The sequence below is a fragment of the Haemaphysalis longicornis genome, unplaced genomic scaffold (assembly GCF_048455015.1).
Source record: "Haemaphysalis longicornis isolate Haplotype H1 unplaced genomic scaffold, Haemaphysalis longicornis Haplotype H1 scaffold_7, whole genome shotgun sequence".
Classification (NCBI taxonomy): domain Eukaryota; kingdom Metazoa; phylum Arthropoda; class Arachnida; order Ixodida; family Ixodidae; genus Haemaphysalis; species Haemaphysalis longicornis.
In genome coordinates, this window is record NW_027526422.1 from 41,663,768 (window position 1) to 41,689,099 (window position 25,332).

The window sequence follows — 25,332 nt, forward strand, 5'->3', positions numbered from 1 at the left end:
GCTGGCATACACCTTCTGCGGCCGGTTCGGACTGCGACGCAACGTCGCCTTCCTCTCGCTCTGCGTGGGCTCCTTCGTGGCCGCCACGATGGTGTCGACGTCGGTGCTCTGCGTGCCCCTTCTGTGCCTCGTGGACCGCGTCTTCTCCGTCATCTACAAGGAGAGCATGGACCAGCAGCTGGCCGAAACATACGAAACCAGCCGGCACTCTGGCACCGCCTCTCGAAACTCGGTGTGCTCGGTGAGCAACGCCGCGCCCCACTCACTTGGCGCATCTGGCATCGACGGACTGCTCGAGAAGCTCGCCGTCGCGGTTGTCCACCGGCCTTGCCCGGATGACGGCCGGACGGGTGGCCAAGTAAGCCCAGAGGCCGGCGGACTCACTTATGAGCACACTCACTCAGACTCAATTGGGCTCAAACTCACGCATGAGTTTGAGTTTAATTGAGCGTGAGTGAGCCCGGGTAGCCCGAGCGAGTTTGAACCCGACTGAGTTTGAGTACGCTTGAGCGCGAGTGAGTTGAGTCCATTTAGAGTTATGAGCCCGAGTTCCAAATTTTTCGCTCGCTGGTAGTTTGAGTGAGCGCAGATGTGTTGCTCAGCAATGAGTCTGAACTAGAGTGAGTGGTGATTCTAAAATAAATTTGGGAGTTTGTTCGAGTGAACCGGGTCAGCTTTGCCGAGGTATGGGTAAGACATAAGAGAAAACTTCAGAACCCCTCCACTCTGTGAAGATGACCACCTGCGGAGGTGTAGCTATGGTGGGTTTTGCTATGGTGGGGCTTTGCAATATTGAAGGTATACGTTATCGTCATTGGCTCACGTCGGCGTTCTAAGCCGGCATGTTGCTCTTCATCCGGGAGGGATTCGCAGCTACTCGACGAGGTGGAACTTGAGGCGACAACGGCGGCGGCTGCACGTTCCGCGGATGGGCGGTTTTCCGCTGTTTTCGCGCCTATTCGAGCTTCTGCGTGTACCGACGATCCTTTCATTCCCGCTCTTCTCCCTCCGAGCGTGGCTAAGGCGTTGCGCTGCTGAGCACGAGGTCGCGGGTTCGATTCCCGGCTGCGGCGGCCGCTTTTCTGATGGAGGCGAAAAGCAAAAACGCCCGTGTGTACGAGATTTCGGCGCACGTTAAAGATCCCCAGGTGGTCAAAATTAATCAGAACGCTCAGGTTACTCCACGTTTTTAAAGCTATCGGCGGGACACGCTGCAGAAACGTTCGGGAACGAATGATTTTACTGCACGGCTGGCTCGGTGCGATGTCAATCTTAACGAAATATGATTTTTCGTCCAATCAAAATAGAGTGCGGAAACAACCACGATCGGGACGAAGCCGCCGACGCAGCATAAGGACGACGGTGCGGACCAAGACATTCCCAGCGGGCCAGCCATGGGAAAATCTGTAACGGTCACTGTGGTTCTCGACGATGGCCACGATCGCACAGGTAAGAAAACGGCATGCGCGCCCAAGGGACTGAAAAACTGAGCATGCGTCATCTCAAGCCATCTTTGTATGCCGTACGTTGCGATTGTCTTCTGTAACGTGAAACGTTCTTAGGCTACTCGCCAACTATTTTCGAGCCGGCGCGGAGTACAGCAAGGTAAATGTAACTTGTAGCGAAGCTTCCATAGAAGCCCATACGTTCAGAAAATTGCGGCTCTTATGCTGCACATGGGGCTTAGCGCCATCTGTGTGAGGAGGGAACACTTCCGGCGGAACAAAAAATAAACATTATGTGACGCAAGATCCGGTCAGAAAGTGACGTCATTTTGGTGCATTAGCGGGAAAATTCGACTTCAAAATAGCTTCAACAGGCCTCTGAGCGCTGCCATTGCAAGCTGACGCAAGTTGGCGAGCCCTTGGCGTGTGTGCTTCAAGTCAACATCAGCTTAACTAGTAGACTCGTGACTAGAGAAACGTACTTAAGTATACTGTCGTATGATTCGCCTCGGTGTTTATAAAAACATCTTGCATTTTCTCTGAACCTTTATTCTGTATTCATGCCTTCCACTGTTGTATAAAAGCAATCAGCTGTTTATTTTGATTGCAGTGGGTGGTGAACCGGGAACCGGGTACGTCCCCCCCCCCCCCCCCCCGACCGGAATTTTTTTTTCTGCCTTGGGATACAGAGCACAAAATGACACTTGACCACTCTCCCCGGCCACCCTTTCATATCAAAAATGTGCCCACTCCTTACCGCGATACAAATTTCTACCAACGCCACTGCTGGGTTTGATTGCGTCGCACATACGCAGGTTGCGTGCGTGCCTTAAGTATAGATCAAGGTTATATAATGCTTGCTCAGTTTGTGCACATCTGTTCTAAGATAAGAAATAACGCATAGTCATGCTATAATCAAGACATTTGAATTTTATTCCAGGATAAACATAAAACAACTTTACCACACTGCACAAAATCAGCACGTATACAAAAAGTACAAAATGTTCGTGGGCACTACATGCATTATGATTTTCCTTACGCGCCAAACAATTGACTTTTCCCGTAACACATAGTATTAGGAGCAATGAAAGCGTCAACAGAACTACGTCGAAACAAGAGAAAAGAACTAGAATGTAGTACCCGAGCTCATTTCAAGCTATGAATTTATTCTCGATAAACATTGTGCGGCTGTGTTCCTTCGGTTTCAGTGGAAATTACAAAAAATAAAGTGCTGATAAAATCATCGTCATCTTTGTATTGACTCTGTTCCAAGCAAGCCGGCGAGTTGCGATGTGACGAACCGAATATTGCATTCAAGCTAATGAGCGAATAACCGCTCACTCAGAAACATTTTTCTTGCGGATTCCAGTTCCCAGTTATTTATACTGCGGCCGAATGCTCCGCCGCTACGAGCAAGATGAACTTAACAGACGACGCTTATCCGCTCCGATGACGCGATGCGCGCGCTGAAAGCATAGCCTCACTCGAGACGCACAGCGCATGCCTGCTGCTTCGCGCATCCCACGGTAGGCTGCTCTGATAGTACCAACGGCCACGCGCTCCCGTGTTCATCCTAAGTGAGCTCACCACTGTACGTACGTCGTCCTTGGTGGAATACATATCGAAGTGGAGAGTGAAACCAGGGAAAGAAGTTAGGACTGAAGCAAAGCAAAGCAAAGAAAGCGATTTTTGACGTATACGTTGACGCGCCTGAAGAGTCATGGCGTATTCGGACTACGGCGTTTGATCACGACCTTGAACTCGGAACAAAAATATTTTGTACCTCTCGCCGGTTTTCATCCACGGGTATCATGATCAATCAAGCAAGGTGCACACGAAAGCGCGTAGTTTTTCTCTGCGACACAAGTTGGGGTGACGGCTGCTCTTCGCGCGTTACATTGAACACTGCGGTCGACAGGGCGCATTGTGCGCGACCCGTAATTGTAACTCTTTTTTATTATATGGAGATAGAGCTGCGTAGACACGTCGTTGTTTTTTGGGGGGTATAAAGAACCGAAGCTAAACTTGGGCTATGAGGCACATCGTAGTGTAGCACTCCGGATTAATTTTGACCGACTAGGGATCTTTAATGTTCCCCGAAGCTAGAAGTTACAGTTTGCGCCACATAAGTGCTAGCGTGATTGGTCTCTATTGCATACATTTCACGTACCGTACACAATTACTTGGTGGAAACTCCCCATCATTTGTTAATGGCAGAAGCCAGTCTTAGGATCAACACGTGGCTTTCGAGACCGTTATTCCTGTTTTGCAACCGGAGAAAAGGTTGACGGGGGCTCGCCGAAGCGTCGAGCGGGCGCTCTACGCTGGGCGCTCTTCCGAAGCGGGTCGCCGCGGGCGCTAAGCACTTTTCACATGTTTACCAGAACAGCCGAGAGCGCGACGGCCGCCGGTCAGACCACGCCACCAGGCACAAGTACCACGGAGGCGTTATACCGTTGAAGCACCCGCTGAACGCGCCGATTGGTTGGAAATTGTTTGCGTCGCGACGTGTTGATCGCTTCCAAAACAACGTAGTAGTTGAAGACTGTGAGGCTGTCCGTGGTATTAGTTATGTACACGTTTGTGCACGTGGTTCAGCGTTGAAACTGCTGCAGCGTTTCTAATCAAATTTGGTCCGTCTTTCATCCGTCCTTTCGTCTGTCTCTGTCTGTTCGTCCATCCGTCCATCCGTCCTTCCGTCTGTCTGTCTGTCTGTCTGTCTGTCTGTCTGTCTGTCTGTCTGTCTGTCTGTCTGTCTGTCTGTCTGTCTGTCTGTAATCTCTCCAAACCTTTTCTGAACTAGCACTACTCAACCACAGCGCGTGCCATGCCACAGGGAGTCGCCACTACTCCCCTACGGACCCATGTCCGTTTGGAAGCGCCTTTACATCGAACATACATTACGTTCAAGGAATATTCATTGCGGATACCGAAAATTTCCACTTACGTGAGGTGGCAGGCTGTGTAAAACGTTTTATGCTTCGCACATTTTAACAAGCTGTATAGAATTTTTGGGCTAGAAACAAGCTCGGCACACTTATTGGTAGATATCGAGCTCTAACCAAACTCAGTACGTGCACACAAAACTGCAACGATCTTGCAACGCCCTATCGACGCCGAAGGTATGGCAGTATATAAATCAACAAATACTTCCATCTTAGTTTTCAGTTTTTAGATGTTCTATTCAAGCTATTTGAGAGCAACGTGAACTTTGGCTGTGTTCGCCGAAACAACGTATGGCGCTGTTCCTAATCGCTCGTAGAACTGAACCGCCTACTGCACACACAAGTAACTAGATGAAGTAAACGCTTTAAGACCGGTCGCTCACCTTCTTGCTCCTGTAGCAGTTATTAGTTTTCTTTTCGCCTCGCGGCTAAGATGTACACCGCGAACATTGGCTCATCATTCACTGGTGAGCTCACGCTCATTGATCGTAAGGGTGTTCAAATTTTGCAGTGCCTTAATCAGTGATTTTTGGACACTGAAGTCATCACCTGTTTGATTACAGCATCGCCACAGAAAACTGACGAGGGCGCCACGCCGTCTGATCAAGCCACTGCAAAGGCGGAGGCCCATGGGAAGAGTGAGGCACCTTCAGCGACGGCAGGCAACGATCGCCAGCCCTCAGCCGAAGGCAAACCAGAGAACCCGTGCCGCGACCAACCGATTGTTGTCATGACGGACACGCCACAACATGTATCGGTTAATGACGACAAACAGAACGCCGGGTGCAAGGATGAATCTAACCCCGAAGCAAGCTGCCCACGCCAGGTTGCGGAAAGCGACAAAAAACAGCCGGCCAACAATGATCAGCCAAGTGCAGCTGTGCATGTTGTGAACAAGGACCTGCCGCGAGTGGTTGACGAATCCAAGTCGCCGCGAAGCCATCACGAAGCCAATAAAAGCCACGCCCATAAAGATGACAGAAGAGAGAGCATCCGTCGGCAATCCACCAGGAGAAAATCTAAGAAGCTTACCGACTTCAGTCCGGGGGGAAAAAAAGGCGCTTCGAAGCCACCCTTAAGTCCTGTGGGCGGTCTTCAGAGTCCCTTACGGGCGTATGAATCATTCAGTCCATTTAGCGCTGAAGCAGTGAGGAGTTCAGACGGACCAGCCAGCCCGGAAGGTGGCTTGAGCAGTCTGTCCAGCCCCGCAGGCCCGGGACCACAGGACAAAACCGAGGGACACGAGGAGGGGTGACACGAGGAGGGGCGACACGCGAAAAAGAGCACTGCCAAGAAAGGCCCCAAGAGCAGCAAGAAGGAAGGACGTAAGAAGAGCGACGCCAAGGCTGTCATGGAGGGTGGCAAGTCAGCCACCAGTTTCGCACACCCACCTGGCAAGGAGGCCTCTCCGCCGTCAACTTCGAAATCCCCTCCGGAGGACGAACGTGTCACTGCCAACCCTGAAGCCGTGTCTCCGCCCAGATCTGCGGAGAGCCCGTTATCGAACAAAGCGAAGCCCCAGCCGGTGGCGGCGTCTTCTGCCTTGTCGCCCGATTCGGCCAACCGTATGTCGACTCCAGTGCCGTCGGCGACAGCCCTCCCTCCGGGGGCGATGAAGAAACCCCAAGACAAGCCCGCTAACGCGATGGACCACCGGCGCACACTCGTCATTATAGAGGACAGTGACGCTGTGGCAGCCAAGGAGGTAAGGCAAAGATGAAGAGTCCTGTCGTGCAAGGCGAGACCTCTGAGAAGTCACCCGTCCTGAGCTCCCAAAATGGAGCCGCTTGTACAGGGTGTTACAACGATAATTGGAACAGATTTTAAAAAAAAATTCGTGAGCGAACCACTGCTCGGTTCGCGCTCAAACTTCACACGAAGGTCGCATTTTGTGGTCTGTATTGTTTGACACCGGGAACAACGACGGTACTAACCTGTTTATTCTGAAAATAAAGAAAAACGATTTTCGCCTATGGGAAAATAGCGGCCGATTTGGACGTACAAGCCAGTGCAAGCTGATCTTGGTGCGACGGCACCACCTTGGGTATGCAGCGCGAAACGGACGACGGGGATTCACGGTAGGAAGAAGTCAAATGAGTTAGCAGACGATCAGAAAGTCTCCTTCGGCCCAGTTTGCCTAACAGCTGGTACCAATCATAATAAAATATTTATTCCCACGGTTCATCGTTGCCAGTAAACGTTGAATTTGTTTCCTCCCTTGCTTTCACATTTTCTGATCGTCTGCTACCTCATTTGGCTCCTCCCTGCCGTGGAAAAATCTGCTTTCAGATTTTTTTATCGTCTGCAACTCCATTTGGCGCCTTCTTCCTGCCGTGTAAGGAGCGTGAATCCCCATAGTCCGTTTCGCTCTGCATACCCCAGGTGGTGCCGTCGTTCCAAGATCAGCTTGCACTGGCTCGCAAGTCCAAATCTACCGCCATTTTCTCATAGGCGAAAATCGTTTTTATTTATTTTCAGAATAATCATGTAAGTACCGTCGTTGTTCCCGGTGTCAAACAAAACACCACAAAATGCGACCTTTGTGTGAAGTCTGAGCACGAACCGAGCAGCGGCTCACTAAGAAAAAATTAGTGTTCCAATTATTGTCGTAACACCCTGCATAAGCTTAACTCTCGGTATCCTCGCTTTTGTAGGTAATACAGATCTGTGCCCCGCAGCCCAAGCCAATTTACGCGGAAAATAGCCTATATCACTTATGGAAGTGCCCGTGCGCAATGCTCACTGCGGTATCGCCAGGCGTCGGCGACCAGCCTCCATTGTAAGCACCTACGTTTAATCAAAACTTTTGCTCTGAATGCATGGCAAAATTGCGTACATTGCCTCGTATTGCGGTAATACAAGTGATGGATTGCGGTCACTTGGAAATCCACCAACGCTGGCTAGTCGTGGAATAAACCGCGCTTCACGGCCCGCAGAAAAAAGCCTCGGAGCCAGCGCTCACATCCCCAACTGCCAACCAGACTGGTTCGCCGGACGACCTGACGACGCCCATGGAGGTAGCCGTGCCCGCGCCGATGCAGCGGAGGGCCTCCATCCTCAGGCAGCCGGGCACAGTTCCCCGAATTTCAGCCACCAGCCGTGTACTGGGCCGCAGGACTTCGGTTGTCGACTTCGGTGCCCACGAGTACGCGTCGTACGTGTGAGTATGCCCCAGGCCAGACGCGCTTGCTCACAGAGCGATTATACCCGGGTCACTACACGGTGGCGCCACATACCACGGGAAACACTCTTCGAGGATGAGCCATTGGGCCCACACTCGATTATTTTTCCTGTGCGCCCGTAGGACCAGAACTAGACACGATTATTACACGTTCATAATAGCACCTTTCATGGTAGGATTGACCGGAAGGCAATGCTTGCTTATGCTTCCACTGCCCAAACAGACACGACCTAGAAACAGGTTTCGCCTGCTCTGGCATACAAAATCGACGTCACAGTAGCGGCTTTTAACGTGACCCGAGTTGAGACATCTGAGCACTGCACAAAAAAGGTACTAAAGAAATATGTAATAAAAAGGAAACAAATCATGATTTTTGTCTTAAACGTATGTCTGGCGACTGTAGCGACCGGGCACTTGTTTACGACCCGCGTCGTGACAGCCTGACTGGCAAGATTCTCGCGTGAAAGTTGACAGAGATCGGGGAACGGGGAGCTGACCAGGGGCAAACTTCAAGCTGTTCGATCCGTGCCGATATGAAGAGCGTAATGAAGGTACAGCACACCCGCCGCACAACAGCAAGGATATTAACACAATCGCATCGACTGTAATCAGAAACGGCTTCGGATGGGTTCTGACAGAGGTTCGAACATACGCGTAGTCAATCCGGTGGCATTACAGATCTCGAGCTGTGCCCAAAATGCAGCCGCCTCGGTGCACTCAATCTCCCTGTTTTGATACGTAAGCGTTGTTTTCGGAGTTTCCGAGGGCTCCAACCGTGTAACGCACTATATCTTCGCAAAAATGCATATTGGTTGCGTCAGCACGTTTAATCGTTCCACAGTCCGTCACTGCTCACTACAGGACGAAGGCCTCTCCCGGAGATTACAAAGCAGTCCTGTCGCGGACTTTCCTAGTAAATGTGCCCCAAATTTTCGCATCGCTCCCTCCTTCGGGTCTTTGTTCTTCCCATAACTCTTCGACGTCCCTCAGTATCCACTCTGCCGAACGGACGGACCCCCGGTTGACCGTCATTTGCATCACATGACCTGCCGGTCCAATTTTGAACTAACAAGTCTGCGACCCGAGTTTGTTGCCTAATCGGCAACTCAGTTGTCTTGTGCATTTTGTATTTAGTCATTATAATAGTTTAAATACGGATTACTAATAAAAGAAAATTTTAGGAACAAAAATGAGCATGTGAAAACTAATATTATTGTACTAATAAAATAAAAAAATTCTAGCTTCTACATCGCCCTTGCACAATTATGAAACAAATTAAAAAAAATTAGAAAACAAACAGAAACACGAAACATTTTTCTAAAAAGCATCAACCACGTGACGCCCTATGTGCGGATTAAAATGAACGTTAGGCGAAGTTTAACACACTTAATCGTTATAATATTGCAAATGGACATTCTTTGCCGCGAGACATTGAAACCAACAAATGTAAAAAAAATGAACTGATGAAATCAAAACGGCCTATCTAATATACCAACTTGGCGATGATAAGGCAAAAATTATAAACTTGAAAAACAAAAACGCAAAAAGTCGTACAGGGTACCAACAATTTAACGCCGTTCATCTGCATAAACGTGCATGATTGACGATGTTGAGAAACTTACTCGTTATACTAATGTACATAAAATTATGGTTAAAAGCAAAAAAAGCAAGAAAAGAACTAAGTGCCATGCATCCATTCCGAAGAAGAATAACCAGCGAGATCTTCCACACACGGGCGTTTTTGCTTTTCGCCTCCATCAAAGATAAGGCCGCGGCGGTCACTTTTCTGAGTGAGGCTAAAAGCAAAAAACACACGTGTGTACGATATTTTGGCGCACGTTAAAGGTTATCAGGTGGTCAAAATTAATCCGGAGCCCTCCACTACGGCGCGCCTCATCGCCTGCGTTGCGTCGGCGCGTAAAACCCTACAATCAATCAATCAATCAATCAATCAATCAATCAATCAATCAATCAATCAATCAATCAATCAATCAATCAATCAATCAATCAATCAATCGATCAATCAATCAATCAATCAATCAATCGATCAATCAATAACCAGCGAGATGGGTGCAGTCCAAGGAGTGCACGAAACAAAACACGCTTGTTTGTAGTTTGCTACTGAGCATACGTCCAAGCTAAGAACTTGAAATGACTATATTTTAGCGGGAAAACACGGGGCTGTCCGTTTCCCTTCCACGTCGTGGGCATCTTACTCTCTGTTTAACGCACCAACTCAGACGTACACGTTGAAATCTTCCACCAGCACAACGGGCATGCCATCGGTGAGCGCATGAAGCCCGGCTACCGACATTAGCCTGGCTGTGTGTGCACGCCCCATAAGCCAGGAGCAGCAAACTATATACCGGCAAATCCAGACAGAGTCCTTTCCGCACCCCCGTCTACTCAACCGCATGTTCCCAAACCAATTCGAAGAAGCTTGCCCAATCTGTAAAAAACTAGGCACTCTCCAGCACATGATAGGAGAGTGTAGGTTTAGCCCGAAGCACCCGCCCCCCTTACCCGGGTCTCGCCCCACCAACCCCACTCTACCCTTTAACGAGAGATGGAGGATCTTGCTGACCAGCCCCGCCCTGGAGGATCAGCTACTACTGGTCACCAGGGGCCAGGCGGCGAGAGCAGCATATGGATTCCCGTGAACAGGGAACCACCTCTGTCCAGTGTGGAGTTCGCAACGAACGACTCTTAAATAAAGTTTCTTCTCTCTCCCCCCCATAAGCCGACAACCGCGGTGATGTGCACGTGCTTAAATGTGAAAAACACCGGCCAAAACGTCGCTCCGGATGCCTTTCAAGCTGGACGAAAAAAACACTGGCTAAAACGTCACTCCAGGAGCCCTTCAAGTAGAAAACACAAAACAGTGGGCCTCCTCGATTTACCAGTCCTGGACGGTCCGCGGCAGTCCGAGGACTGCCTTCGGACCGGAAGTCTCATAGGAATACATGGGAAAATCGAGCGCTTGATCGCGTCCCGGGCAGTCCGCGGACGATCCGGGACTGATAATCGAGGAAGCCCAATATCTCTTGTGCGCGAAAAATTTCCGCTCTATGCCGACTTAGGCGCGCACGTTATACGTGGAAAACGAGGCGTATACGGCTTCGCTGTTCTATTAGAAAGCGAAACAAAGTCGTTCAGTATAGCCCAACGTGATATAAAACCTCGAAATGTAGCCCACTTGGATATTCACAGGCAAATCCGGCTATAAGAAACTGACGAAAAAGACTAACTGCGCAGAAAGCTTCCGCACTAGTACACAATTTGTGCACAATCTCTTGATAGGCGTAAACCCAACCGTCGCCGTCCCGAGTTATATCGCCGCATGCTGGCGGGAAACAAGAGTTTTTTGGCGCTGTGCAACGGTCAATCCTAGAGCTTCTCTACATAGCTCCTGCTGGGAGCTAATGTATAGCTCCATACGGGAGCTGTATAGAGGAAATCTAGTCATTTCTTAGTCAGTTCTTTGCTCCGCAAATGCGCGAGTCGGTTCCACATAAATGGTGACCATTACATGTAACTGATCCGTAACCGTAGCCAAGGACCAGTGAGCAGCGCAGCTCATGCCAGCAGCAGCAACGCACAGCATGCAGTAGCTTTTTCCCTCTGTCGGTCTGTCGGTCTGTCGGTCTGTCCGTCCGTTCGTCCGTTCGTCCGTCCGTCCGTTTGTCCGTCCGTCCGTCCGTCAACTCGGCTGCCCAAGCAAAGTTACAAAAGCTCTTGAACGAGACGATTATACAAGCGAAGCAATTTCCATACAACATCTGGTAGCACGTTTCATATTATCAACATTGTTCAGGAAAAAGAAAAAGTTGGGGACATTTAAGGCGAAACATTAATACATAGCTGATACTAGCAAAATTTCTATAATTAAAAATTGATCAGAACGTACTTCTAGTGCCCAGCACTTTGGCGGCCGTTACAGTGGTTTGGCGGCGGCGACGGCGTCGTAACCGAGCGAGCGAAGGCAGAAAGAAAACTGCAGAGGAAAGTGTGGCGAAAGTGTGAGGGGGAAGGCAGTATGCTGAGCCCGCACGAGACGCTCGTTGGCGGCGACGCTTGGCGGAAGTGTGAGGGGGAGGCTCAACCGCGATTTACAACAACATGCTCGGCGGCGACGACGCGCTGCGGGATAACGGCAGAGTAGCGCGCGCGCCGCCGTGCGTTCGCTGATCACGCGATCAATTCCTGAGACGCAGCAGCTATGCGCCGTGACCGAGAGATCTGCAGTTCGCGCTGCGCACAAATTCCGCATTAGGGAGTATAGGCATTTTTTGCTACAGCACGCAAAAAAAATGAGTTCAAAACGAAATTTTAACCTAGAATACAAAAAAGGCTCGCACAGAAGCCCCGGGCTCGCGGCTCGCAACAGTAACAAAAGGTCCCAACAGATGGCGTGGCAGCAGTGCGAACGCGGGAAAATTGAACTGGATTCAGCTAATCTACCGAGACACTGAATCAGATCATTCACCTGATGAAAAGAATCACCAGCCATATTTACCGGACTGAAGGAGAAGGAAGCGGTGAGGCTGAGGGATGCCCTGATAATTTCCAGGTTTGTATATCACCTTCCGTACTTAAACCCATCACAAGCAGAAAAACTCGAGCTAGAGGCGCTCATCAGAAAGGCTACCAAGGTTGCCTTAGGAGCGCCAATCTCGACTAGCAACGAGGCACTACTCAGGACGGGTACTCACTATACAATTGATGAGATCTTTTCAGTTCATTTAGCAAATCAAGTTTATAGATTTGGTCAACAGATCAAGGAAGGAACGTTCTCAGCAACATAAATTTCGATCCCACACCTCGAAAGGAGCCACAGAAAATCAAGGACCCATTTCTCGACAGCCAAACTCGAGACCTCTTCAAGGTTGCCCCTTTACCCAGGAATATGGATCCCGCAAGGAATAAGGGCAGAAGACGGCAAAGAGTTAATTTTTTACTGAAACTTGTGGAAAGATCTCCAACAAGCCAAGCAATGTACTATGTATTAGTTCCAGCAAGGCAACCACGGCATCGTAGTGCTGAACAGAGACCTTCATACGGCAGTAGCTAGCATTCTCAAAAGTAGCGCCAACATCAACACAGTAGGCATTGAACTCCACGCCATCGCCAGAACCGTTAGATACCACGACACCTTCACACGGCATAGTCTCCATGCTACAAAACTCCCGGTGATCCTTTTCACAGACCCGCCGCGGTGGCTCAGGGGCTAAGGCGTTCGGGTTCGATTCCCGGCCGGGTTCGGAAGCGGGTTCGATTCCCGGCCGCGGCGGCCGCTTTTCTGATGGAGGCCAAAAGCAAAAAGATTTAGGCGCACGTTAAAGATCCCCAGGTGGTCAAAATTAATCCGGATCCCTCCACTACAACGCGCCTCATCGCCTGTGTAGCGTCGGCGCGTTAAACCTCAAAAATAATAAACAAATCATCTTCACAGGTTCTCAAGAAGCATGCAGGCAAATTATACTGAACGACATGAGTAAAGATACAGCATATTTATTTAATAGTTACTGTCATCATCACTGCAATATATTTGGACACCTGGCCACGCAGAGATGTTTGGCAACGTTCGGGCAGACACGCTCACCCGTGAGTTAAGAATCCTGGCACCGAATGTACATCTCCCTGGAGAGGTCCAGTTGTTGTCACATCACGAACAATACACCGAGAGACCTTAAACTGAACAGAAGGGAATTGCCTCCGCCTCACCCTAACCTAGACAGGCAGCCATCAGTACTCCCGAGGCAAGCGCAGACTAAGCCCTCATTCGCACAGCCGTCACGTCAAGAAACTGCGACGGAGACGTAAACGGAGTAGCGTTCGTACTGGAGCTCTCCGTCAGAGTACAGGGTCGTCTGCCTAGTGATCAGTTTAGCCTAGAATTGAGCGTGCTTAATCTGAGAAGTAAAGAAAATGGCTTGTGCTCACTTTTCGCTAAATTTAGCCGTAAAAACTTATTTTCTGATTAGCTGGTTTACGCGGGGCATGGTCCCGTCGCGTTGACGTGACGGAAACGTAAAGCTCGGCCTCCCGTCACCACCACACCATTTTCGGCAAGAAATCGCCCCAAAAACCGTCGCCCATGAGGGAAGACGGTGACGTGACGGTGACATGACGGGGTGAAAAACGGCTTCGTGAATGAGGGCTTACACTGCATGCACCCCAGCTAGACCACATCTTTTCTCTGCAGGAAGGGTACAAGAACCACTAGCGTGCAAACACTGTAATGAATATCCCAATCAGCAACATGTCCAGTGGGGATGCCCTCACAATACTCCAAGCATTCCTGACTTACGTACACCGAGGCAGCTGCCATATCCCATCGACCCAACGTGACTGACTCTCGCCTCTACTTTTGAGGAACAGCTAGCTCTTGTGCGGAACATCAAAAACGCACTAGAGCTGAGTTCAGCATTTACTGAAGACGAACTCTAGTCGGGTTGTCTGAACCGCCTTTGGTTCTAAATAAAGTTATCTGTCTCTCGCTCTCCCGGTCTTGGCGTCCTTCGACCACTGCAGTTACGTCATCACAGCAATGTGGCGGTTATTGGCCGGCTTTCCTTCAGTTGCACCAGTGAACGCATTCGACAGTCATTGTAAAAGGAAAATCACAAGAGCAAAGCAGGAACAGGAGGAGTATCTGCTGCGACGAGCAAATCACGCAGTGCCGCCGCTCCGTGGCAGCGATAACTACAGCTTTCGCAGTGCTTTCAGAGGAGAAGGAATGTGGAAAATTGCTTATCGGAAGTATTGCGAAGTCTCTTTAACCTGAAAGTTTGGGAGTTTTGGTACTCCATTGAACAAAGCGTTTTGCAACGCGGAAAAAGTAACGACGGGCGAAGGGAGGTGACACATGAGACGCGTGCCACCAGCGCTAACTGTTGGGAACGCGCCAAGGTCCGCCTGGATGTTCTCCGCCTATAAAGCACTGCTCGGTGCAAACACGCAGGCCCGGCGACGTGGTGACCAAGCCCCGGATAGTGCCTGACGCGAGCCCGCCGACAATGAGCATGTCAGTGGGGCAGCCGCGGCGAGGGAGCATCTCACTGCGCAAGGGCTCGCGTGGAGAGTCGCGCACTAGCACCCGATGGCCCCCAGCCGCCAACGGTGAGTCGACACCTGTCTTCGTACCATACGTACACGAAAAATGAAATTAAGTGCTTAAGGCCTTAAGAAACTGAATGACATTATTTGGGTGGTCCGTGCTACACGCCAAAACGCAAAGGCATTAAATGTGTTCGGCATGATGGGGATAATGACCAAAAAGAGAAAGGCACACATATTTTAGAAGTCTTTAAAGCGGAGAAAAACTTTTTAGAATGGTTAAAAATGTTTTTGCGAAAGAAAACGAGTGTTTTCTAAACAAATGGTGCGAGCCGTTTCTAAAAGTGGCTTCAGCAGCTGCCGTCGCCTTCCAGCGGTAGCCAAATCCGAAATATTCAAAACAACAAGTAGCGTGAAGTTCTGGCTTTTGCCGCCGTTTTAGTGAACTTCGTCTTCTTCAGAACTTCGTCACCAAGAGGGCACAAGAAATCGTCTTATTTCGAAGTTCAGCTACATTTCTCTGTCAATACTTTGGTGCTGACAGTTTCGTTGGTTCCATTTCGTGCCCATCGCGTTCGAGAGGAGGCAGATTTTAGGCGTTCGTGAAGGCGAATGAGTTGTGCGGAACTCCTTAAACCAAAAATGACATTAGAGCGAATGGAATGAAATTTTAGCGCGTAGCAGCAAATTAATGGCATTAGCACTTAAGGCATTGAGCACTTAATGTCATTTTTCGTGTACGTGGGGCCCGGATATTAAGTCTGCGTTGTAGACATTAAAGAGACAGACAACCGACCTTTGTGGAGTATAATTGCTCTATCCCAAATGAAAGGGTATCCCTTAAAACACCTAACCCTAAATGTTTTTGCTGATAGCGCCGTAGAACCTAAATAGCAATTTTTGGATCCACCAGCCATACGTGTTCCGCCAAGAGGAATGCTGGCAACCATGACGTGAGCCGCGCGGCAACACACTATTAACTGAACGTGAGATCAAAAGAGGTGTTAACAAACTTGTCCCCAGCTGACAGAACGATAATTTTCAACCTTTCCTATTCCTTTATGAGGTTTTTGAATCACGCGTTGAAACGGCGACGTAGTTGTTTGGACACGTAACGTAGTGTCACGTTTAGACGGTACGTGTCGCCGCCTTTCAGACTTCAGAAATTTTAGGGCCAAATTAAAACTATTTCCGCCTGTTTATATGGAAATTCCTTGTGGTTACCCCAGCACACAAAACGCTGGCTTTCATATGAGGTAGAGGACATGCACTCCACTAAAATCGGTTGTCTGTCCCTTTAAGTCATCCATCATATTGTCACGAAGCCAAAGGCGACGCAGTTGTCTTCAAGGAAAACAAGTTTATTGGGGCGAACTTGTGCTCCCCTAAGAACTCAAAGAATACACAGACGGCGAGGCAGCAGTCAGCTAAGTGACGTGCGCAGGCGAGCGTCGACGAGTCGAATGCCGCGGCGTCTGCTCTTGGGGCATTTATCTTCGGGAGCGGGCATTTCTCGAACCGTCGAATTACATCGAGAACACTGTAGATAAAGGAAGACTATTCTACGCCAGTAGCGTTAGGGTGAAACATTCTCCCTATCAAATGAGATAATCCGTGCAGCACAAGAAATAAAGAATGGAACATGCGCTTCACTCGGGGCACAGATAACACATCATCGGCGCAGTCTGGCGATAAAAGCAAAAACATAAATAAACAAATCTAGTGCATGGTTCGCGGCAGTATAATCACTCAACGACTGCTTGCCTGATAATCACTAAATGTGCCAACAAATTTTAAAAACGCAATTTTTCGAAGTGCACCGTAGAGAATGGTCAAAGAAGAATCTCGACAGAGGGGCGTTCCTTAGCAGATATACCTATTGCCGCGGCCGGGATGGAATTGCGGCCTGTGGGGAACGAATTTAGTGACAACAGTGAAGCAAATATCGAAGATAGTTCATAGTTATTGTAGTTATCGTCTTAGTCGTACGTTTATTTTTTTCAAAATGTGTTTTATTATCCATCGGCCATGTCTAGGTGTAATGCGATTCTTAGAGATACACGGGGCCTGCATACTTGCTGTGTATTTAAGTAAACAGATTACCTGCCGAAGATGTGTAGTGCCTTGAAGGATATCTCGGAGCAAAAGAGGCTATCGCTGAGCGTCAATGTTACGAATGAATGAATGAATGGTTTATTCTGGGCATCTGGGCGTAGGGTGGTGGCAACAGCCTTTGGAACCGCTCTTACTGAGCGATTGCCGCCCGACCGAGCTGCCCGGTCAACAACTGCAAGCCGATAATAAGACTTCCACATACCTTATAGTGTTCCATAAACACTGAGGCTTCGGACATCATTCGGACGTCGGCCAGGTGGTATCATTCCGGGAGCGATCCCGGCCATGCATGCATCCCAGCCTGCCCTGTATACATGCTGTTGATAACTGATATTTATTTCACCTTGTATCCGGCGACGTGCCGCAGCGAATATTCCTTGTTTTGGTGATATATCCACAGCCTCGTTAGACCAACTAAAATACAAAAACCCTTGTTACAACCCAAGTATTCGGTACAGAAAACTCGCGTTTTCGTAAGTGGTTTTTCATTAAAAGCGGACATGATTTGCTACCAATTAACTGCGGTGAGGAGACCATAAAACACGTCCAACGAAGCGGGATTTCGTATAAAGGATTTCGGATTGTTTTCCTTTGTATTCCTGCCTACCTGGCGTAATATGTGCATGATTTTCTCGAACACGTGATCGTGAACTGACATTAATTTCATTGCCAGCGCTTCTTGATGCCTGGGACTCTAGACGGTGCCTGCCCTCCCTGTTTACAAATATGACGTTTGCCGATTATAGTAACTACAGAAGGTCAGTTGATCATTCATATCGGTACCGTAAGTTCTTCTTGTATCACAACATTATCTTGAAAACTAGGGTACAGTAATCCCTCGTTAACTCGAAGTCGTAAAACCGCTGAAAATTTCGAGATAAACGGAGTTTTGCGTTAAGCGAAATGCGGGAAATATGTGGCCAGGTCACTGAAGTACGAGATGTTGCTCGTAACAAAAACTCGACTGCACAGGGGATCGTTTGTAATAGAGGCAAAATGATACGTAGAAAAAACTACATTTTTATTATACCGGAAGAAAGAACTGCGTGATGATCGATTGTTTTGCCTTCGCACCTGGTCCTAGAAAAGCGTTATCGAGCTTCTCAAGGCATAGCATCAATTGTTGGTCGCCACCGCTACATTCTACCTTGCGAAGCAGGTGCAGCATATTTGTTTCTGCCGCTGTAGGCATTTTTGGAGGCTCCTCGTCGTCCGCATGATCAGCTGCGTCGTCCACAGCTATCTCAACTATGAAGGCGTCGGAAAGCATTCTGGTAACGGGGACATCGGCCTCCTACAACACGTACTCCGCGTGAAGTTGCCGTTCACGACCGTGCTCGTCGAGTAGTGGGAGCTGAGCATTCGAACACCCGCCGCGGTGGCTCAGGGGCTAAGGCGTTGCGCTGCTGAGCACGAGGTCGCGCGTTTGATTCCCGGCCGCGGCGGCCGCTTTTCTAATGTAGACGAAAAGCAAAAACGTCCGTGTGTAAGAGATTTCGGCGCACGTTAAAGATCCCCGGGTGGCCAAAATTAATCTGGAGCCCTCCACTACATCACGCCTCATCGCCTGCGTTGCGTCGGCGCGTTAAACCCTACAATCAATCAACCAATGAACCAATAAATAAATAAATAAATAAATAAAATAAATAAATAAATAAATAAATAAATAAATAAATAAATAAATAAATCCATCAATCAACCAAATAATTAATTAATTAATTAATTATTAATCCGTCAACCACTCAATCAATCAAATGAGCGTTCGAACTGAGACCTTATCAGCTGCCTTGAGCGGACTTTGCTTTGTGTCCTCTCTCCTCTGTGTCAACATTTAGAAATATCCGTGGTCCCCCGAAAAAACATTTCGAGATGAAGGGGGGCAAATACATAGCGCCTATGGGAGGTAAATGCACGGCGAGAAAAGGTTTCGACTTAACCGATATCTCGAGATATCCGAATTCGAGTTTACGAGGGTTTACTATATGTAGTTTGTACACAGGAGGCTATCTCGAAGGCCCATTTGTAGGCATCATGACACAGTCTCTCCAAAATCAGCTTAGTTTTAAGCGATGTTTATGGCTTTTCAGTTATTGATTATCTGGCGAACCTTGCATTTCAGCCTCTGTAAACGAAGAGATGACGAGGAGGGACCGACAGTGGCAGTGAGTACTGTTTACTACCATTTTCTACAAGCACAAAGCTGACGACTATGCAACTCCAAGATAGAATATGTGCGCCTGCACCTCTTCACTAATTTTTGCGACATCGTTGGGCTATCTTTTCAAAAGAGAGTAAGGTAGCGTGCATGCAATCATTTCTGGTGCCACAATAACGTCACAGCTTACTTGAATCCACAAGGCCCCGTCCTGCCGCTTGCTTGGCTGTTCCTCGAAAGTATAAACGCGCCAAGCGCTTAAAGCGACCCTGCAACATTTGTTTCAGCTGTTTTCGAAATCTTAAATGCTTGCAGAACGTAGTCAATCAACACATCCAGCACTTATATTAGGGGATCGCATAGTACATCAGCCAAAAAGTGCTGCTCTATGCCCGTCAGATAGCTCAGAAACTTAATTTCTCAAAAATTTTTCTCTCTTTCCCGGTCTTGGCGTTCTTCGAACGCTGGAATTACGTTGCTACAGCGGAATAGCAGCTATTGGACGGCTTCCTTTTAGTTGCAGCAATGAACGGATTCGATAGCCACTTTAAAAAGCCGCCCGCATCTTCCCACGGGGGGAACTCGAGTAAATGCGTCGCATCTACTCGAGTCAAGCAAAGCGTCACGTCAAGCGTAAGCCATGCAAAGACGACCTTGACTGAATTCCGAACGCGCGCTCCGCCGCTTATATACGTTGAGGGGACTGCGTAAGCCGGTCCCAGTCGACGACGTTGGCGTACTTGTAAAGCGGCGTGGACTCTAGGTGTTTGAGCCAACCGCGGATGTCGCTTGGCCGGAGAACGGCACACCGGTTATATGCGCAGCGCGCCCGAAGGAGAGGAAACCGAGGAAGAGAGAGTACTGCACATGCGCCGGCCCAAGCGCGTCTGCCGCGGCTATGACGCAACGTGCCGCGGCTATGACGCAACGCAATCCAACACAATCCACTTTAATCCAATCCAATCCAATCCAATCCAAATCCAATCCAAGCCAAGCCAATCCAAGCCAATCCAATCTAAGCCAATCCAATGCCCCTCGCGAGAGAGTGTTCGAATCCAATCCAATGCCCCTCGTGAGAGAGTGTTCGCTTTCGCCTCGACTCGACGCGCATGCGCAGTGAGCGTGCGGACTACGGACGCCAACGCGGGTGACATCGTGAGTTACTGAAATGCTCTGCATTTAAAAAGAAAGCCACAAAGGCAAAGTTGAAAAGAAAGGCGTATCTGCTGCGACGAGCAAATCACGAAGTGCCGCTCCGTACTGGCGATAACAATAGCGTTCGCAGTGCTTGTAGACGCAAAGGAAAAAAAGTGAAAGCATTTATCAGAAGTGCTCCTAAGTCCCTTTAAAGCCACATCCTGAGTAATAATTCTACATTTTCAGTGCGCCCACCGTAACCGGCATGATGTCTATTTCGTATAGACCGATCTCACCGCTGTTTACGCCACATCGCCACTCTCGCAGTCTGCTGTGTGCCAGTAGCTTTTAACGTTATATTGGATGCGATTTTAGTGGTAAGCGTTGATGTCAGAGGGTTATTGCAAAAGTCAAGGTGACTACCACAGCGGCTCGCGCAAGTTTACTGCCTGTCTTCGGCAGCAACAAAAATAAATGTTCGAAAACACCCAAGCACTTCTTATGAGTGGTGAATGCGGAAGCATGCATGTCCAGTCAGAAGCCTGACACGCCTTGCTTCCGCCTCGCGGTGTCGAAAGGCTTTGTAATGTTGCCGCTTTATTCGTTTTGCTTTGCCATCGGCATTAATGCTTTCGAATGGCTTTGATCCGTTTCCTACACGTCGCGCAGCTGCTCGTTCCTGCTGCCTTGTATTTGAAGTGTTGTCAGCGATGGCGAATTTTGTTGAATTCGTTTGTTAGGCTGCCCTTTTCCGCACCCTTCATCTTCAGGGCTTCGTATATTCAGCGCTTCAAATATTTCGTGCCCACTAAATGCTTGAAAGATATGCTTTAACGCATGCGCCATTTGCGTGACGTGCCTTCTCTTCTGTGGGTTGCGGTCGCAGGCGACGGGTGGACGTCCACAACGCGTTTCTGCTGGGGCCGGCGCTGATGATTGTGCTCGGCAGCGTCTCCAGCTACTGGACCGGACCCTCCTTCTACGCTTTCCAGGAACTCGCAAAGTACTGCATCGGCGCATGCGCACCCTCTCTCATGCAGCTTTTCCGCTTCCCCAAATAGTTGTGTCACACACTACTACCGCCTTGTGCGTCATTCTAAAGGAAATGTGAAGGCCTTCTAAGCACTGTCTACACCTACGTATCGCGGAGAACGAATTAAGAGGAGAATAGAGTCTCAGATCAAAAGCTGTATGTTATTCATGGTGGCCAAAATTTGGGGACATCATTAGTTTCTTCTTCTGGTTGTAGATATAAATTTTGTTCTTGCGTAAAAGGACTATTTCGGAGATTTTTGGGTTTTTAGATTGTTTTGTCACAGGTTTAAAAAGAAACTGCTGAAAAGATGCAACGCGATGTTTCTCATCCCGTTAGCTAGAAAAATCCGCGAGCCGTGCCACAGAAGCCAAGAAACGCAAACCGTGCACAAGCCACCGCCACTTCGACCTCGTCACATCGGCCGAGCCGCCAGAGACCCGTACGCAGCGACAGCGCAGATAACCTCACCGACGTCACCCCTGTCCACACGAGCTGTTTTGTTTTATGTCCTTCTGACGCACTGTGTCCGCGGACCAAGAACGAAAACTTGTGCCCTGTCCATTGCTGACGCAATAAAAAACAAAAAAAAAGAAGACGAACGCGACACATCCGCGCACATACCACTCAAGTTCAGATGCGTTTTCTAGGGAAGAACGACGTGCAAATCTGACACACCGAAGTTTTATGGTTACGCCACGAACACGTAAACAGTGATCCACCAATCACGGGAGCACCGCCGGACGGCAAGATGCAAAACGTGTAGGACCAATAAAAAACAAGAAATGGAGCTTACGGGGTGAGGATCTCGGCACTCTTGAAGCACTCTAGTCGTGGAAGCCGTCATTCGCCGTGCCGGGTAACCGTCAAGGGCATTTGGAAACCTAGCAATACGGGAATTAGTTGCAAAGCGTATTGCGTGCTGTCTAACATTGATAATCGCTACATAGTGCATAGTTGCTGAATGGTGTTATTCCCGCAGCTTCCCTAGTCATCTGCTTCTACAGAAGAGAATAGCTCAGTAATTTGCACGGAGTTATTGCACTTCCCTGTACTATATATCTATGGGATTCATCGGTGCTGTGAAGAGCTGAGGAGGTCGTTCTGTTCTGTCAACGAAGAAATATCTGCAGATAAGATCTTTATGTTGTGCCTTCAATCAGTAGTTACCGATTGTGCCTCTTCCACGAGAGCCCGTTTTTACCCCCTAAAAAACTCGGCTAAGGACGGAAAACTACTTCAAATACACTCGCCAGTGGTACTAACAGCATTGCAGACGGCAAAAGTGTCGCAGTCGAAGTTATATTCGGACGCTACACTTCAACGTGACTTGGCACGTTCGGGTGCTTATTTCAACCTTAGCAGAAAGCATTTCCGCTGCTGAGAGCTTGGGCGCCACTCTAACTAAGAATGCTGAGCTCATTTCGAAGGTCCAGGGCATATCCGCCACCAACCCCAAAGGGCCGGTTGCTTATAGAGCCATTCCAGTCTGAGAATCTGCCATTCTGTCTGACAAAAATTCCTGGATTCGTTGTGCTATAAGAACTCTCGAAGGTTCTGAACACCACCAAACCTTCTGATATTCTAGTAGGAATCAGGTCATGGAGCGCTCCGAAGTACACGCACGCTCCCCCAACTTTGGTGAACGTTGAGTGTTGTAATTATCGACCGAAGTGAGGTGCAACTTCAAGCCGCAAATCGTTAGGATGAGTCTGGCTTTTCATGGCTTTTAAGCTTTTTTTTTTGTTGTCGAATCACTTTGCATGACACGTAAATCTGTTAAAATCACAACTCATGAGTGGCTAATTTTCACGAAGAAAATAAAATTACTTTCCACACAACACAAAACTTGTCCACAAGTCAGGAATTCGTAGTAAAATATGTTGCTGAATTAAATACAAATTGAGATGTGCCTAAAAGACAGTATTTGGTCTTGAAAATGCCTGAATTGCTCTCTTCAGTGCCTTTTATAGGTGCCTAAAACCTCTATTTCTTGTGCCTAAAGTTTCGGTATCTAGTAATACCATCTCAATACACGTATTTATGTGATTCACTGCATGCGTTATGCTTCATCATTGGTCTCGAAGCTGTATCCGCCCCTCCCCTCTCCCCAGAAAAAAAGTTGTATTTATCGTCTGCGTCATGATCAATATAATAATTGACTATCAACGTTATTGTTTGCGTGCAGAACGTTGGCTCCTGAAAAGAAAATAACGGCTATTTCCTGGTGTGTCATGACACTTCCGGGCTCCTTGCTGTCGGTGGTACTATGCTTTCTCTACCTCTCCTGGGCGTCTGTGCAGCCATAGTGAGTACAAATGTCTTGTGCTCTTAGTGAGTGGCCATACTTGGGTAACCATACTCCACGTCTTACTCCCTCAGTCGGTGGCCATTGTCAGCGGTTGACGCACACGATGGCGCGTTCGATTATTGTAAAGAACTGTGTTTATTAAAGCGAAAGCTTTCTCAGTGGCACCGATGTCGTTCTGTCAAAAAACTAATGCCTTTCCCCATAGACTGGTTGCTGGGCCGCAAAGCTCTGATAAGACCTCTGGTGTTACATTGGCGAAGGCGTCCCCGAGCCGAGCTCCGTCGCGTCCGTCATGTAGTGGTAGCCAGCGGCAAACAAAAGCTGGTGATGACGACGAGAAGCCGAAGGCAAAACTTAGCTGGTTTACTGCATAGCGGGAGGTGACCAGCGACGATACAGTAACATCAGCCTTCCGGGCGAGCTTACAGCATGGCTCGAATAGAGTGACAGCGGGATCCGATGTTGTCAATCGAATTCGTTCTGCGCTCGGAGGAACCGCGTATTTATCCCCGAAGCGCTAACGGTCAATGCTAAATATCACCATCATCTGCCCTGAAGAGGAAGAAGACCAGCTCCTCGCAGCGCGAGCACGCGATCTGGTTTTGTCAGCCATTAAAGAAAGAATGCGAACGGTTCCTCGGCCTCTCTCGTGTTTACAAGTGCCTCTTCAGGGCGGTTGGTGGTGATATTTAACAGATTCCCGCCCGCCAAAAGTGCGCTAGGATGGTCTGTGGGGTGCGTCTTTCAAGCAGTCAGCTTTCCTAGTGCTTTGCACGCGGCACGAAAATAACACACACACGCACTCTTTCCTGAGTTCGTGAGAGCAGGAAGTAGCGACGCTAGTTGAGTCTGAGAGACAGAGGGGGGATGAGATCTCGGCTGCGGCGTCCGCTTCGCAAGGGCAAGTCTCAACAAGAACAACAATTTGTTTTGTATTTCGCAGCCGCCGAGGTTGAGTCGCCGACAGAGAGGCGCTCACGCGGCGGCCGTTCTCCGTCATGACGTAGCCTGAGAATAACTTCTTGCTGGGCTAGTTGGTGAATAGTTGCCATGATTTGAAGCGCAACAAAAAAACACGGACGAAGAAACAGAGTAGACGAGACAGACGCTTAGCGCCTCTGCTCTGCTATCCTCTGCGCGCATGCTGCAAGTTTTGTGTACAGCTGCAGTGCTGTGTAAGAAAGCCTGCCTTCTTCGGACAGGCTGCGTCATCATGATTTGAAGCACAACAACAACAACAACAAAAAAAAAAAAAACACGGACGAATAAACAGAGTAGACGAGACAGGGCGCCTACTCTGTTTCTTCGTCCGTGTTTTTTCTTTTTTTTTCCGCTTCAACTTATGATGACGTAGACTGTCCGAGGAAGGCAGGCTTTTTTACACAGCACCGGAGCTCTACACAAAACTTGCAGCACGCGCGCAGAGGATAGCGGCGCGCTGAACCGTAACACTGAACACACGGCGCGTGCATGAAATCGGTCTTCCATTGCGTCAAAGTAGTTACTTCAAAATCGCGTAAAAGTAACAGCTATAGATAAGACAATACACGCATTGATCATGAAGGTGCAGTACAACAGTATACCTTTGTCTTGTAAACCACGTACCGGTATACAGTTAGACCGTTCATAGATGCGTATACTTGGTGCGCGAAAAATCATCGCATGGGTTCGTTCTTCTTTTGCGATTTTGGGTCTTTAAAGGTTTGGCTATTGTCACTAGATAAGATTACCTAGTGACACTAGGTTTGACGATAGATTGGGCGCACTTTCAGCAAAGGTCGTACGCGCTGTTAGCATTCGCGCTTCTCTCAACTTTCTTTAGGAAGGGGTGGTCGATTTTTTACGATCATTACACATTACATGTGCAGACATCTGAAGCCCAACCCGGCGCGCTAGCTCAGTGGCTAAGGCGCTGTGCCCCTGAGCCCAAGGACGCGGCCCGATTGCCGGC

At 48.8% G+C, this 25,332-nt stretch overlaps 1 protein-coding gene across 1 annotated transcript; it reads left to right on the forward strand.

The window, feature by feature from the left end:
* The first annotated feature begins 1,267 nt into the window (after positions 1–1,267).
* Positions 1,268–23,379, forward strand: LOC144146266 (uncharacterized). Its single transcript, XM_077678228.1, has 7 exons — positions 1,268–1,449; positions 4,954–6,095; positions 7,327–7,550; positions 14,536–14,693; positions 18,865–18,907; positions 20,924–21,040; positions 23,259–23,379. Exons 2-7 carry the CDS (start codon positions 5,742–5,744, stop codon positions 23,377–23,379), a joined length of 1,017 nt encoding a protein of 338 aa, XP_077534354.1. The 5' UTR covers positions 1,268–1,449; positions 4,954–5,741.
* The last annotated feature ends 1,953 nt before the right edge of the window (positions 23,380–25,332 follow it).

Bases quoted from the DNA above. Each gene is read 5' to 3' on its own strand.
- LOC144146266 (XM_077678228.1), top strand. From the start codon at position 5,742: ATGGAGGGTGGCAAGTCAGCCACCAGTTTCGCACACCCACCTGGCAAG. The intron at 7,551-14,535 runs GTGAGTATGCCC...GCAAACACGCAG, and splicing joins CACGAGTACGCGTCGTACGT to GCCCGGCGACGTGGTGACCA. The intron at 14,694-18,864 runs GTGAGTCGACAC...CTTGCATTTCAG, and splicing joins ATGGCCCCCAGCCGCCAACG to CCTCTGTAAACGAAGAGATG.